Source organism: Mesoplodon bidens (assembly GCF_964165515.1).
Source record: "Mesoplodon bidens genome assembly, chromosome: 6".
Lineage (NCBI taxonomy): Eukaryota > Metazoa > Chordata > Mammalia > Artiodactyla > Ziphiidae > Mesoplodon > Mesoplodon bidens.
This window is the reverse complement of record NC_138162.1, coordinates 1,784,690-1,799,820: the sequence shown is the minus strand read 5'-3', so window position 1 is coordinate 1,799,820 and position 15,131 is coordinate 1,784,690. Positions and strand designations below refer to the sequence as shown.

The window sequence follows — 15,131 nt, the reverse complement described above, 5'->3', positions numbered from 1 at the left end:
TCTGGGCCAGGTGGTTGGTCCAAAGCCCCAGCAGGAAGGAGCTTCAGCCCCTTGGGCCGGGACCACAGGGCTCGGCCCTCCCTGCGTCAGTGCCCACCCAGGGTCCCCCGACCCCGGCCCGGAGCCATCAGTGCTCTCTGGAGGGCAGCCACCTGTCTGGCCTGGCTGGAAGGCGCACCCGCCCCCCACCCCACCCCACCCAAGGTCTCCCCCAAGGGCCCTCCACAAGGGGGGGCTGCAGTCAGCAGGACAAGCCTAAGCCCCCTGCCCTGCCCCCCAGGCTGCCCTCTGCTGGGACTCACACCAGGGCGGCTCAACTTTGTGGGTCAGGGGGGTTGAGCCACACCTGCCTGACAGGGGGACGAGACGGGGGGTGGGGGGAAGCAGCAGGCCCGCTCAAGTCTGGGGGTGGGGCGTGCCTCTGGCCAGGCCTGGGGGCTACCTGGGACTCGAGGGGAAGGCAGCCCCTGGACGTCTGGACACGAGCACTTCGGACAGCCTGCGCCCCTCCCCGCAAACAGCAATTAAATTTCACAGTGAGCTTTCCAGCCTCAAACCGACACTTCCACGCCCCCGCCACCCCACCCGCCATGCATTCCAGAACCCGTGCACCTGCAAACCGCCCCAGCTCAGGCCTGTGCCCACCACCCACCCACCCACCCACCCACAGCCTCAGAGGCGCGCATACCGCAGGGCTCGGAGCGCATCCGGGGAAGTCCAGCACCGAGGGGCCTGGCTCCAGCCCCAGCCCGGCCCCGGCTCCCTTCCTCCGGAACACACCCTGGCTGCACTTCAACAGGAGGTGAGTGGGACCTGGTCAGGGGGCAGGGGGACATGGTATCCAGGTGGACCCACCCCCAAGCCGTAGTGGGTTGGGGCAGGGACCCCAATCCTCCCCAATTTTTTTGCTCTTTTGGGTCTGAAAGTTTCCAAACCATACATGAAATAGATCTGAATTAAGACGAAAACAAATAAACAAACATAAAACCCAACGTGGCTGCGGACTGCGTGGGCTGCCCCGGGGCAGAGGCCCCACCTCACAGGATGGTGGGCAGGTGGCCAGGCGGGTGGCCAGGCTGGAGCCAGCAGGTGCTGGGGCCGGTGGCCCACGCCCTGGGTCCCAGGTGGACCAAGGGTCCATGGAGCCGCAGGGGTCGGGCAGACCCCACGGGCGCGGGGCAGGAGAGCAGACGCAGCCACGATCGCTTCCACTGCCCACAGTGACCAGCACGGCCCATCACTGTGTCGTCACCACCGGCCCCGCGTACGCTCACACACGCTCCGCACACACACCCACACCCCACACGCACGGCGGACCCGGCGGGCCTGAGCCCCGAGTCTCAGGAAGAAGGGAGAACAAGGAGTTTGGCCCCTGGGGGCCCAGCCCTGGCCCGTGGTCCCGGAGGAGTGGGGGGGTTCCCATGGGAAAGGAACGAGGGTCCCAAGACACGTGCTCCTGCCCCACAGGCCCCTGGCTTCGCCCCAGGCAGAGGGAGCTGTGGGGGCAGGAGGCCGGGCACCAGGGTCTGGCGGCCTCTCGCCCCCTCCCCGCACAGGGGGAGGGAAAGCTACAACGTGGAGACTAACCTCTCGAATATCAAAAAGGAGCCCTGGGACCTTCCTCGCAACTAGGTCGCCAGGGGCCTAATCGTTTACAGTATAACGAATGCATTTGTTTCCTTCATGAATTTTAAATACAAGCAGAATAAAAATCACATTTTTTTCAGGCAACAGTAGCAGTTCAGTAGGTAAGTGGCTTGATCACATTTGTCTGTATTAGTAACGCATGCAAGCAGCTTCAGTACCCGCCTTGGCGCCCGGTCCGGCCTCGGGCCCCTACAAGGTCCCTGCGTACGGGCCCTCCGGTCTCCTCCCTGCGGCCGGGGTCGCGGGCCGGCTGCTGCTGGCGCTGCCCTGCTCGAAGGGCTGCGGGGGGCTCTGGCCCTCGGCGGGCAGCGGCTCGGGCGCGGCCACCTCCTGGACACCCGAGCCGGCCCCGTCGGCCTCCGAGCCGGCCTCGAAGGTGGGGTTGGTGGAGGCGGCCAGGTCGACGTTCACAGCATCAGTTCTCAGGGCCACGATGGTGGCGGCATCGCCCCGCCGCTCGGCGTAGATGCGCTGCTCAAACACCTGCGCGGTGGCGGGCGGGAACTCGGGGTCCAGGGGTGCGCTGGCGGCCGAGGAGCCCATGACCGTGCGGTACATCTCCACGCCCTCGGGCAGCATGGACTTGATCTTGGGCAGCCAGCGCTTGCGGACGCGGCGGGCATTGGTGCACATGTCCGCGGCGATCACATTCATCTCGCTCTCCTTGAAGCTGGGGGCGAAGTTCTGACAGTACACTGCAAGGACAGGGCGCCGGGCGGCGGCGTGAGCGGCCACCCACCGCAGGAACCCCACGATGCCAGCCCTCCGCCTCCTGAGGGGCCGTGGGACTGAGATGCCCTGGACAAGCCAGCGGGCAGAGCGCTCTGGGCTGGAGAGGCCACCGCGGGGCCAGTGGGGCAGGCCAGGCACCTCCAGGGTCTCCTCCATCCGCTCCTCTCTGGCAAGGGAGACCACAGGGCCACGAGGCCTCTCCTGGGTCAGCCTGAAGACCAGCAGTCACCCTTCTCACTGCTGGAGGCCCCGCCCTGCTCCTCTGGGACAGCCTGGGGGAACCTCCAGGGGAGGGGCAGTCACAGCAAACAGGACCCCAGCCTGCGGCTCTAGCAGGAGCACAGAGGGCCCAGGGGGCTCTGGCTCCTCCGGACCACTGGCTGGCAGTGCGGCCTTGGGTGGGCCCCCAGCTCTGGGCCTCGTTTTCCCACCCTGTCCCACCCACCTTGCATCCTTGGTCAGACAAGCCTTTGGGAATCCCTGCTCTGGTGGAGTGGGAATCGGGGCAGGACCTGGGCACCCACTCAGCTGTGAGGCTCGGGTCTCTCTGGGCCCGATCAAAGGGCTGGCAAGGAGTGAGGAGGGGGCCAGCTGACACCCGTCTTCAGCCCAGTCCCTGGCCCGGAGACCCCAGCCCAGCAGTGGCATCATCATCAGCAATAACGATACGCCCTCTGCCCCCTTCTCCTCTAGGAGCCTCAAGATCCAGCTCTCCGAACAGCACGGAACCCAGAGGCGGGTCCCCCAGGGTGAGCCCCCCCAACTGTGAGCCCTGCTCTGGGGCAGCACCAGCTGCACCCCCTCTCGGCATCTTCCCAGAGCCGCTGCCGGCGCCCCACCCATGCTTTGGGATGCGATTACTGGCTGCAAAGGCCCCTCTTTGCTTTAAAACAGAATTAGCCTCACAAGAGAGATTTTTTAAGCCAAAAAACTAAGACAGTGTTTCGTGCGCCGACAGCTACAGGAGGACGTGCTCCTGGCTGCACTGGCCCGTGCCGGGCACCGGTGGCTTCCTCCTCGTCTGGGGGGTGCGGGGGCGGCGGTCTGCCACCGAGATGGACCAGACTCCGCCCCCACGGGCCCAGCAGCGGGAGGCAGAAGCGGGCCGAGCAGATGGCAAAGGCTCAAAATAACCCCAAAATGTAAATAAGCGGTTTTGTTCCAAAAGGAAAATTAGATCTATTTCACATATTAAAATAGTTTCGCAGCTGAATTCATCACGCTTGGAAACCTACCAAGAATCTTAACACCTCGAGACCGGGCCCCCGCGAGCTGCTCTTTTCTCCCCTTCGACCCTGCGGCCCGGCTTGCGCCTGGGGAGAAGCCACCTTTCCCAGGCTGACATCCAAGGGCCTGGGGGCTCCTGGAGCTCCTTGAGACGCCTCCCCACCCCCGAGACCCCAGTCCTCCTCTTACATTTCACAGCGTTCAGGACGCGGCTGTCCAGCGGCTTGCGGCTCGGGTCGCTGGTGGACGAGCGGATGCCCGTGCCACAGCTGTTGGCCAGTGTGTTCCTGGCGGGAGGACAGGAAGGGGGGCAGCGTGAGGCCGCCGGCTGGAGGGGACGCACGGGAACGGGGTCCCTGCCTGCATGCCCCACCGCCCCTTAGGGGAAGGAGCCCCCCCACCCCAGTGGCGTGGAGCCGGTGTGGTTCTTCACTTTGGCGGGGGAGGTCCACAAGCCCTCCCCAGACCCAGGTCTGGCCGACGGCCTCGGGCTGACACCTGTGAGGTCGGGAAGGTGGGGGACCCTGGACGCACAGCCTTGTCTAGAGAAGATTCTAGAGACCGCAGGGCCCGCGGGGGACCTACCTGTCGAAGAAGGTGGCAAGGAGGCGCCGCAGCAGGACCTTGTGCTTCACCCCTGCGCAGAGGTGGCAGTTCATCAGCTGCCCGCGCGTGATGTAGACGCCAGAGCCTGCGGCCGCCAGACACAAAAGGGAGGCCCTCAACCCCAGACCCAGGGCCACGGGCAGCCCAGGGGCTGCTGGGGCCAGGACGGGCGGACCACGGGTGAGGGGGTCGGTGGGGGAGGGTACGGGGCAGCCCCCCTCCAGGCCTGGGACCCCGAGGGGCTGGGGAACAACGCTCCAGGGCTTCCTCGCTGCACCGGGGCCCTGTCACCAGAAGCAGGCAGCCTTGGTCACACGCTTCAAAGGGCTGTCCCCAAACTGCCCTCCCAGCCTCGAGGGCATTGCCTGGAGCTGACCTGCATCTGGGTTTGGGAAACACTCATCTTGCCTCTCAGTTCCCCCGAACACCAAGGAGCCGTGGGCAGTGATGGGAGCTGGAAGCATGGGGGTCGGGCTGCAGCTCCCCCCTGCCCAGCACTGACCTCTCCGGCTGCCGGGACGGAAGAGCCAGCCCAGGGCAGAGACAGGGCCAGTGAGCCCCGCAGTGCTCTCCACCCCGCAGTCTGGCCAGGCCGGGCCCCCACCAGGGCTCAGGCCAACTAAGGACAGGGACGACAGGAGCCTCGGGGAGGCCTCTGTTCACCCTGGACGCCGCCCGTGGAGAGAGGAGCTTCCGGCGTGAAGAACACCGAAGGGCAAGGGAATGCCGGCCCCACTCGGGAGCCTGCAGGGCCTCATCTGGGCCTTTGTCTACGATCTGACTTTTTACAGGGCACGTACTGAATCTCCTCATTGGAAAACATGAACAAGGCAGTGTTCCCTTCTGGGCAGCGGGGGGCAGGGCAGAGATGCGAGGACCCCCTGTGAAAGCTGCCACTCCGGCTTCGGGGGGCCTTCCCCGGCTTAACGTTTTGTTCCCCACGAGCCAGGTCCCCAGAGAAGCTCACAGGCGCCGGTTAAGAAGCATGTGGCTGACTCTGGATGGAGACCATCGGGCGTCTCCGGCCACGACACACCAAGGGTCCCGCAGGGCCTCACCCCACCCAAGGTCTGCAGAGCCTCAAACCCAACAGCAGGGCAGGCCACCCTGAGCCACACGGGCCAGACAGCCCCCTCGCTGTGGGGAGATCTGTAAAGGGGGGCTTAGCAGGAGGCCTGGGGCCAGGTGGGGCCTGGCCAGGGAAGGCGGCCGGCCTGCGCCCTTCCCAACCCCAAACTGATAGACAGGCCTCCCTGGGGACCACGCCCATCCCCAGGGTCCTGAGAACCCGGCGCAGCCTGATGCTGGTGCTCCCTGAACAGAAGAGCTGGATGCTGCTTGGAACGATGCCAGCCAGCAGGGGCGGGGGGCTCGGGGCATGGCCGGGGGTGTCCCCACCCCACCCAGGTCCACCCAGACCAGCCAACACCGCCCAGCTGCCCTCCTGTCGGCTGAAAGGCGAGGCCACCTGCTGAGGCGTGGTTCCAGAAGTGGGGACGGCTCAGGCAGAAAGAACCCCATGATGTTGCCAGGGGACGGCAGGCGGGTGCCGATCGGAGTGGTGGCCCAGCAGCTCACAGAGGAAGAGGCAAGGCCCCATCAATTCTCAGCTTCCCGCCAGACAGCCTTAAAAGTCTACAAGGAGGGACTTCCCTGGTGGTCCAGCGGTTAGGACCCTGCACTCTCACTGCCGAGGGCCCGGGTTCAATCCCTGGTCGGGGATCTAAGATCCCACAAGCCTCACAGCACAGACGAAAAAAAATCTACAAGGAGCTGTGAGGCCAAATGAATCCCAACACTGAGAAGATAAATATTTCCGACAGGCACGAGCACTAAGGGGCTTTGGACCCCATCGTGTTGTTTGTTTTTACCGAAGAAACAAGTCCATTGCTGCCCGGGAGCTGCCGTTTGGAAGCTCTGGTCATTACCCCTCGAACGAGGCAATTGGACACTTGGGGAGCTGGTGGGGGGACTTGTAAACTGTACGGGACTTGGTTTTATCCACGACCTAAATTAAAACACAATCATGATTGCAGCCCCTGCCAATCAGAAGCCCGACCAGCCCAGGGGATTCAATTAAAATGCTAAATTAATTCAATTGAATAACTCCTCTTAATGACACATTCTTCTAAAAGGAAATTAGAGGAAATTTAAGATGTTCTTTTTTTTGACTGACTGGTGATGATCCATTGTTTATAGCTCGGAAGAAAAAATAAACGGCAGGGCAGCTGCATACAATAGACTCGGTGGGGGTGAGGCCTCACCTGCCACCAGCTCCAGCTTCTCGCCGGGGTCCCCCTCAGAGTAGAGCTTGGGGTGGCAGCGGTACCCGATCTGGCTGATGAGGCTGGCGGGCAGGGCCACCAGGTCGCGGCGGATGAGGACGCAGGAACGGCTCTCCAGTGGCACGGGCTCCGGCTTCTCTTGCACTGTGGACCCAGAGGCCACCCAGTCAGGGACACAGCAGATCTCCCCTCCTGCCCACCCAGGCCCAGGCCAGGCCTGCTGCATGCCCGCCCTCCCTGCCACCAGGTGCTGCCCCTGCCGGGAGGACCCGAGTGAACCGGAGAGCAGAGAAGGCAGGCGAGGGACTCCCAGCCGGCCTGGGAACAAGTCGCTGGGGGCCTGGGAGGCTCCCAGGGTGGGGGTGTCCAGCAGGCTGAGGCCTGCAGGGTGAGCGGGAATGAGAGCTCAGGGCTGGGGGTGGGGGCAGGGAGGGAGCGGCCCTCGAAGGGGACGGGGCGGAGGGAGGGCACGCGGGGGAGGGGAACAGACCTGCCCGGTCAACCGCTCCCCAGCCTGTCTCCTCACAGCAGCCCCGTTCTACAGGTGGGGGGGAAGCAGCCCCCCTGCGCATGGGCACCCCGCCCCCAGAGGCTGCACCATGCATTCCTGGCCAAGAGCAGCTCCATCAATATTCGCCAACAGTAAAGCCAGGCGGTGGCACAGCCGGGCAGTGCCGACACTGTCTCCACACTGGCTCCGGGCCTCCGGGCTGCCTGGGGATGTTCCTGACAAACCACTACTGGGGGTCATCCAGGGACCCCCAGGCGCGCCAGCACCTGCAGCTACGATGGGGCGGCGGGGATGGGGAGTGGGGGAGGCACCCTCTGACGTCCCTGTGTCACACCCAGAGCCCAAGCACCACGCACAGGACACCAAGCAAAGGATGGCCTCGGCCCCGTCCCCCCCGCCCGGCCTCCTAACCACCCACCTACCCACGGGCCCTCTGGAGGGGCTCAAGGCTGGGCTGGGGGTTCTTTCTCAGGCTCATGGTGGGGGGCTAGTCTATCGGGCACTTGCTGGGCACCCAGCACACCCAGGTGCCTCCCCAGGTGCTGGGAGGCCGAGGGCCTGCCCCCTGCTCACAGGGAGTGCCCAGCCCAGAGGGTTCAGCAGGTGGCCAGGCCGGGTGAGGGCAGCGGCCACGTGGAGGCCCCCATGGTGGGCAGGACCCCACTTCACCAGGCTCGGCGCCCCAAGACCCTACAAGCAGGCCCCACTTCCTGTCCCGCGCCTGCCTCTCCACCCCCTCCTCATTTTCCTGCCCGGCACCAGCGGCCCGGGCAGCATCACATGCCCGGCTCCCACTGCAGGGTCAGCTGGAGGCCTGTACCCGGCCGGGCTCTACCGCAGGCCGGCCTCCCCATTCAGGCTCACACACGGCCATCCGTCCAGCACTCCTCACCCTGCGGCCCGCACTCAAGCCATCCCGGCCAGACACAGGGCAGGGGCACGGCCTCCCTCCTCTGTGTCCCCAGCACGTGGCGACCCTGGGTCACTCCTGGGAGGGCCACCTGCTGCCGGCAGCTGTTGTCGTTGAGAAATCACAGCTGCTCCAGGGCGGGCCCACGCCACACACCTGGCTGAGCAGCAAGACCTGCAGGTGAAGGCCCCAGGGCCCGTCCCCCCGGCGGGCACCCAGGCAGGGTCTGCAGGTTGGAAAGGCTCCAGGCTGCTCTGATGGCCACCCGGGGTTGGGTTTTCCTTGCTGAGGGAGGCGGCTCTCATTAGCAGCCTCAGTGACCACTGTGGGGGAGAGCACCGCTTGTAAAACCTCCTGGGGCTCAGACACCCAGAGGGCAAGGCTGGGCTGGAAGCTCTCCTCCAGCAGGCTCAGGGCAGGGGCCGAGTGGCAGAGCCTGTTGCGGAGGTCCCGAGGCCACTCCAAGATGGTCAGAGGCAGCCCCTTGGGCTGGCCAGTGTCCCATCCCCTCTGCACTGTGACACCCCCTTGGGGTCACAGGGAAATTCAGCAGAGGCACCTAAGTCTGGGGGAGGCCAGGTGGGGCTGGGAGAAGGACCTGGAAGCCCTTCAGGAGGGGGAGGTTGGCAAGAAAGGATGCCCAAGCCCCAGACCTGGCACAGTGTGAGCATGGATTAGCCCCTAGTTATCGCTGCACCAAGCTCTTGTGGGGGAAAGGTCAGGGCTGCCCGGTCCCTGAAGGGCCAGCACCCCCCAAACCACAGGGCGAGTCCCGCGGGAGAAGGCAGGATGGTCAGTTCCAGCCCCCAGGATGGGTTGGGGACCCACCTGTTGCTCTAGCCCACCCGGCCTCGGTCTGGAATCACCCGCTCCGGAGTCAGCCCCAGTCCCCACCAGGGGACCCCCAGGTCACCGGTCCTCCTGTCCCCTCGGGGCTCAGCCGTTCCTAAGGAGGCACCTGCCAGCATGCACAGGATGAGGGTGGCACGCAGTGCCTTCGGCCTGGCGGCGGCCAGTTCCAGTTCAAAGGAGGGAGTTTTCCTGAATCGGCCAAGCCCTGGGCGCGGCTGCAGCCCAGCTCAGGGCCGAGGTCAGAAGGGGGGCCACTTGGGGGGGTCGGGCAGCATTGCCCACCCGGCATGTTGGGGGGACGCCGGCAGTGGGTGGGGGCAGATGGGCAGAGAGCCGCCAGAATCGTCCAAACCCGGAATTACCCAGGGGCTCGGGGAGCACAGGAAAAACAACCCGGATGATATTTTAAAACATAATTGCCCGCCCCCCCCCCAAGCCTGCTGTGATTACACTCGCAGACGCAGACTCGGAGCAGGGCGCCAACGCTGGTGCCGTGGCATTTACATAAAGAGCGCTCACCAGCAGAAATAATCCCCATCTACAACTCCTCGGCCACGATGTTTCTCCAAACAGCAGAAGTTGTCTGCGCTCCGCACGACGCCCCCCCCAGCCCCGGCACGGCCCCCCCAGAGCCAGAGGCTGTCCGATCCAGAAGAACCAAAAGAGCCACTTCTATTTCTGCTTTGCCATGTGCCGGATACTGCACCGGCTAAAAATACCCTCAACAGAGTGGCGGCTCATCTGGAAAGGTGCTCCGAATTGCTTCACGTGCCCCCACCCCTTCCCAGTCCCAAATTACCCACCACGGCCCGAGCTTCCAGCAGCCTCCTTCTAGGGAGGGGTGCCGAGTTACAAACAGGTTCTGGAAACCCAGGAGAGTCTGTGCACCAGGGCATAGTGACGGGGCCCCTCCAGTCTCCCTGGTGGCCTCTGGCGGGGTCACTCCAGTGCCTGACGGCAAGGGTGATGGGAGAGCCCTCGGCGGGCTGTGGGCAGGGGTGTGGAAGCCTGCAGAAACCCCTCGGATCACACCCAGGTCTCCCTGAGCACAGGGGGACCCGGCAGCCTCCTGCTGTCCCAGGACCGGGGCGGCCGCCTGCATCATCAACGACCCCGGTTATAACCCTTTATAATGTTGGTTTCTAGGATCTTGGGCTCTAAATATTTAGGCCCCGTGAAATTTGGAGAGAAGCGCATGAAAGCAATTAGCTGTTTGTATCGGGGGGTGAGCAATCGCTCTGTGTGTAGGGAAGGTGAGTCACGGTCGTAAAGGTCCCGATGGAACGATCTGGAACAGCAGCTAATCTGGGCAAACGGGCAGCAGGGACAGAGGCAGGCAGAAGCTTCCCTCAGACCACAAGGGCCGAAGAAAACACCAGTGTGTCCACAGGGTGCATGGTGGGCCCTGCAGGGTCTCTAACTAGAGAGGAAGAGGGGTCCAGGCTGTGCTTTCAGGGTCCGGCTGCCCCCACCATGACACCTGCCTGAACCCAAACAGGGGAGACATCACACAAGGGAGGTGAGCCCGACACGGACGGACACAGCCTGCAGGACCCACTCGTGTGAGGTCCCGGAAGGAGTCAAACCCATGGAGGCAGGAAGTGGACGGTGGGGCCTAGGGCTGGGGCGGGGGGAGGGGAGCAAGTGTCGAGCAGGGAAAGTTCAGGAAGATGAGAAACTTCTGGAGCTGATGGTGGCACAACGCGCATGTGCCTGATTCTGTGCACTCACAAGTGGTCTTAACAGTAAATCTTACGTTAGCTACACTCTACCACAATAAAAAAAATTTTTTTAGAAGAATGAATGGGGGACTTCCCTGGTGGTGCAGTGGTTAAGAATCCACCTGCTAACGCAGGGAACACAGGTTCGAGCCCTCGTCCGGGAAGATCCCACATGCCGCAGAGCAACTAAGCCCGTGAGCCACAAGTGCTGAGCCCGCGTGCCACAACTACTGAAGCCCGTGCGCCTAGAGCCCGTGCTCCGCAACAAGAGAAGCCACCGCAATGAGAAGCCCGCGCACCGCAACAAAGAGTAGCCCCCGCTCGCCGCAACTAGAGAAAGCCTGCGCGCAGCGACGAAGACCCAACGCAGCCAAAAAAAATAAAAAAAAAATGAATGGAAGGAGGGAAACCGGGAGGGTCACGTTGACCTCAGTTCTGAACGTCCTCAACCTCCTGAGGGTCAAGGACTGGGAATCTGAAGAAATCACTGGACCCTCTCCTTGGGCAACACACACCGAGACACCCGACCACAGGATGCTGCCATGTCCAGGAGGCCCCAAAGGGCCCCTGTTCCCGTCCCCAAATCCATAGTGTGTCCTAGGGAATCACCATCAGAGACAGCATAAGCGGTCCCCGCCCCCGGGAGCCCCGGCAATGTGGGTGACCACCGGCAGGTGCCCGAGCTGCCCTGGTCCAGCCGCAGTATAGCTTTGCTGAGGTTGGGTGGGGCGGACAGGGGACAGAAAAGGTGATGCCCACTCCACAAAAGTGTATGCCATTTGTTCAGATGGCAGCGTAAGAAACCGAACCCCTAGTTCTTAACTATATAGAAAACTACAACTGAAAACAAAATGGAAAGGAAAATGCTGCACCACACCACCCAACACTGGCTGCCCACAAAGCACGGTGACCAGGCCTGCCAGACACACAGTGCACGGTCCAGAGACAGACGCACACAAGTCCGCTTGGCCGATCTGTGGTAAAGATGCACACACACCCAAAGAAGAAAGCGACAGTCTGCCAACAAACGGTGCCAAGTCACACAGGTCACACACAGGCACAAACCCATGAGCCGAACCTCACACCTTATGTGAAGATGAACACAAGTGGGTTGCAGATCTAAACATAAAACACAAAACTACAAAACTTTCACCAGAAAATCTGTGATCTTGGGTTCAGCTAAAAGCCTAGACATGACTCCAAAAGCACAATCCCTAAAAGAAATTAAATGAGAAACCAAACTTCATCAAAATGAAAAACTCTTGTCTATAAAAGATGAGAAGACAAGCCAGCTACCACCGACCAAGGAAAGATCTGTGAACCACGTGTCTCCAGGGAGGCCTCTCAGAACTCAACAGAAGGAAAACGAAAAACCCATTTTTAAAAATGGGCAAGCAGAAACTAACACACCATTGTAAAGCAATTATACTCCAATAAAGGTGCTAAAAAAAAAAATGGGCAAAAGATCTGAACAGACACTTCGCCAGAGAACACATAGATGGCAAATAAGCAGATGAAAAGATGCTCAACATCCTGAGCCGTTAGAAAAATGGAAATTAAAGCCACGCTGAGACACCACTGCTCGTGTTAGGACGGCTCAGTGGGACCGGAGCGCAGCACATGCCGGCAAGGACACGGAGCCACTGGAATGCTCGTCCCGGTGGTGAGGACACTGGAAACCAGGAGGCAGTTTGTTATAAAGTTAACCATATGCATAGCTGAGCCAGCAATTCCACTTTTAGGTATTTACCCAGGAGAAGAAAGAAATGAGGGCTGGACGCAACGAACCCCGTATAGAAATGTCCACACCCGCTCTGCACACAGATGCCCCAAACTGGAAACACCCAATGTCCTGCGTCAGGGGAAGGGACAGCCAGGAAGCCATCTACATGACAGTCACCACAGGGCCACAAGAAGGAACCAATGATTGATGCACAACTTGGATGGATCCCAGGTTCACTGCGCCCAGCAGAGGGGCCAGTGTCCAGGGTTATCTCCCGGGCAGGTCCATGTGTCGGACACGCTCCAAAGACAGAACCATGGGGACAGAGAACAGTGGCTGCCAGGGGATGGGGTTGGGGGGGTGACTGTTGGAGCAGCACGGTGGAGTCTTGGGGCCCTGGGGGGTGGTCGATGGAGCTGTTCTGGGCGGTGGACACTCAGGCCACACCACCCCATGCCCAGGCGGCCGCCCAGCCCTCCCCAGTCCCCTCCCACTCAGCTCCGGGTGGCCTCCACTCATGACAAACGCACCACGGGTGGGCGATCTAGCCCATCTCTGCAGCTGCCAGCTCAGTGCCACCCAGACTGGCAGTTTTGAAAGGGCCACACCCGTGAAGGACATCTGTGCACTGGACACACCTGTATCAGCATCCCAGGAACAGGGCAGGTGGTGGTTCCTACAGATGCACTTGGGCCCAGGTGGCTGGGGGGGGTCACCACAGGCATCATTCTGTATTTTACGTGACACCAACGTAACTGTGATACACCACCGACTGTAAGATGCATCCCATTTCTTGGATCTAAAACGGGGGCACGAAATGCATCGAAGAGCCAATGCAATTTGGCATGTGGGGTAAAAAATAGCAGAAGTCTGGCAGGGAAAGCCAGTCAGAAAGAAAAATAAAGGTGGAAACAGAAACACAAGGCCAAGAGTCGGGAGGACCTGTGTGTAAACCCCAGCTGCCAGGACACAAAGGGACACAGCGGGTCTCCAGGCCTTGTGCTCAGGAAGTTACAGGCATAGCTGCTGGGGAAGACGCGGGGCCGAGAGACCAGACCCTGGACGGTGCTCCAGCAGGGCTTTGCGGCCAGTGCAAGCCTGCAAGGCGGCCACCCGACCTGGTGACCGGCCCCGCGGGCCGCAGCTCGGTACACTTGCAACTCCCTCTGGGCAGCTCCCGCTCCCCTGAGTGAAAGCCCGTCCCAATGAAACCTGGTGCTGCCCCTCCCCAGGCCCAGGGTTCAGGGTTTTTTTGTCTCCTGCACCCAAATCTGGCCCTAGGAGACCCCACTGGTCCCCTACCTGGTCTCCTCACCCCCCCACAGTGATGCCACAGCTCTTCTATCGCCAGTCTGACCATGTCCCTTTTCTGTTCTCCATCCTGTCCAGTGCTGACCTTGAGAAGCTTGCAGCCTCCCTGCCCACCCGTGGATGCCAGGCCGACTGTGGATGCTTCTGGGGACCAGAGTGGGAGGCGGAGGGGCCATGCGGGAGAACGGCTTTTCACTGTATGGTCGTTCTACATTCTTTAAGATAACGAGCACACGTTAGCTACACAAAACTAAATGCACTGAACTTGTCAAATACCCCGGAGACGCCCACTGTGAGTAGGAGGCAGTAGCCAACAGTGGACTGAGCCCCTCGGCAAGAACGACTCTAAAAGCTGCAGTAAAAAGAGTTGCCCGGGGCTTCCCTGGTGGCGCAGTGGTTGGGAGTCCGCCTGCCGACGCAGGGGACGCGGGTTCGTGCCCCGGTCCGGGAGGATCCCACATGCCGCGGAGCGGCTGGGCCCGTGAGCCATGGCCGCTGAGCCTGCGCGTCCGGAGCCTGTGCTCCGCAACGGGAGAGGCCACAAGGGTGAGAGGCCCGCGTACCGCAAAAAAAAAAAAAGTTGCCCAGTAGAGAGTATCATACTAAGTGAAGTAAATCAGACAGAGAAAGTGGTATCATGAGATACCACTTATATGTGGAAACTTAAAACATGATACAAATGAACTATTTACAAAACAGAAACAGACTCAACAGACATAGAAAACAAACTTACGGGGACTTCCACGGTGGCACAGTGGTTAAGAATCCGCCTGCCAATGCAGGGGACATGGGTTCGAGCCCTGGTCTGGGAAGATCCCACATGCCGCAGAGCAGCCTGTGCACCACAACTACTGAGCCTGCGCTCTAGAGCCTGTGCACCACAACTACTGAAGCCCGCGTGCCACAACTACTGAGCCCACAAGCCACAACTACTGAGCCTGCGCTCTAGAGCCCGTGAGCCACAACTATTGAGCCTGCACTCTAGAGCCCGTGAGCCACAACTACTGAGCCCATGTGCCACAGAAGCCCGTGCGCCTAGAGCCCGTGCTCTGCAACAAGGGAAGCCACTGCAATGAGAAGCCCACGAACTGCAACAAAGAGTAGCCCCCACTCGCTGCAACTAGGGAAAGCCCGCGTGCAGCAACAAAGACCCAACGCAGCCAAAAATAAAATAAATAAATTTAAAAAAGAATGTGGTGTCCCATGTATGGGCTGGACAAACACTGAGATTTGGGGCCTGCCGAGGAGGCGGTGCTCTGGGGAACACCCAGGCTTTCAGCCAAGACCTGGGAACAGCCAGGGCCCAGGAGGAGGGCAACCAGCAGCTCCCAGCCTGACTTACTCCAGGAGGTCACATCACTGCTTGATAAATCCGACAGCGGCTCAGGCAGACCTCTAACAGGTCCCAGACCTCTTTGGAGCAGCTCTGCTTAGAGCTTCCAAAATGTCTTCACACAATGTGAAGCATTCAATAAAAAATTACCAGCAATACAAGAAAGCAGAGCCAAATGATTAAAAAAACCCACAATTTACAAAGAGACATTAGATCAGACCCACGGGCGATCTGTAACAGGTTAAACAGGCAGACACTGCCTTTCAAATAACT

The 15,131-nt window shown here is 61.2% G+C and overlaps 1 protein-coding gene across 3 annotated transcripts in view; it reads right to left on the bottom strand.

The window, feature by feature from the left end:
* Positions 1-666: 666 nt before the first annotated feature.
* NACC2 (NACC family member 2) overlaps positions 667-15,131 on the bottom strand; it is a 71,906-nt gene continuing 57,441 nt past the window's right edge. For all 3 annotated transcript variants that reach the window (XM_081238193.1, XM_081238194.1, XM_081238195.1), the window contains exons 3-6: positions 6,477-6,641; positions 4,192-4,297; positions 3,796-3,893; positions 667-2,342 (exon numbers count right to left, since the gene is read on the bottom strand). In XM_081238193.1, coding sequence (XP_081094319.1) covers positions 1,837-2,342; positions 3,796-3,893; positions 4,192-4,297; positions 6,477-6,641 — 875 coding nt within the window. In that variant the 3' untranslated portion in view covers positions 667-1,836. The remainder of the gene's footprint in view (positions 2,343-3,795; positions 3,894-4,191; positions 4,298-6,476; positions 6,642-15,131) is intronic.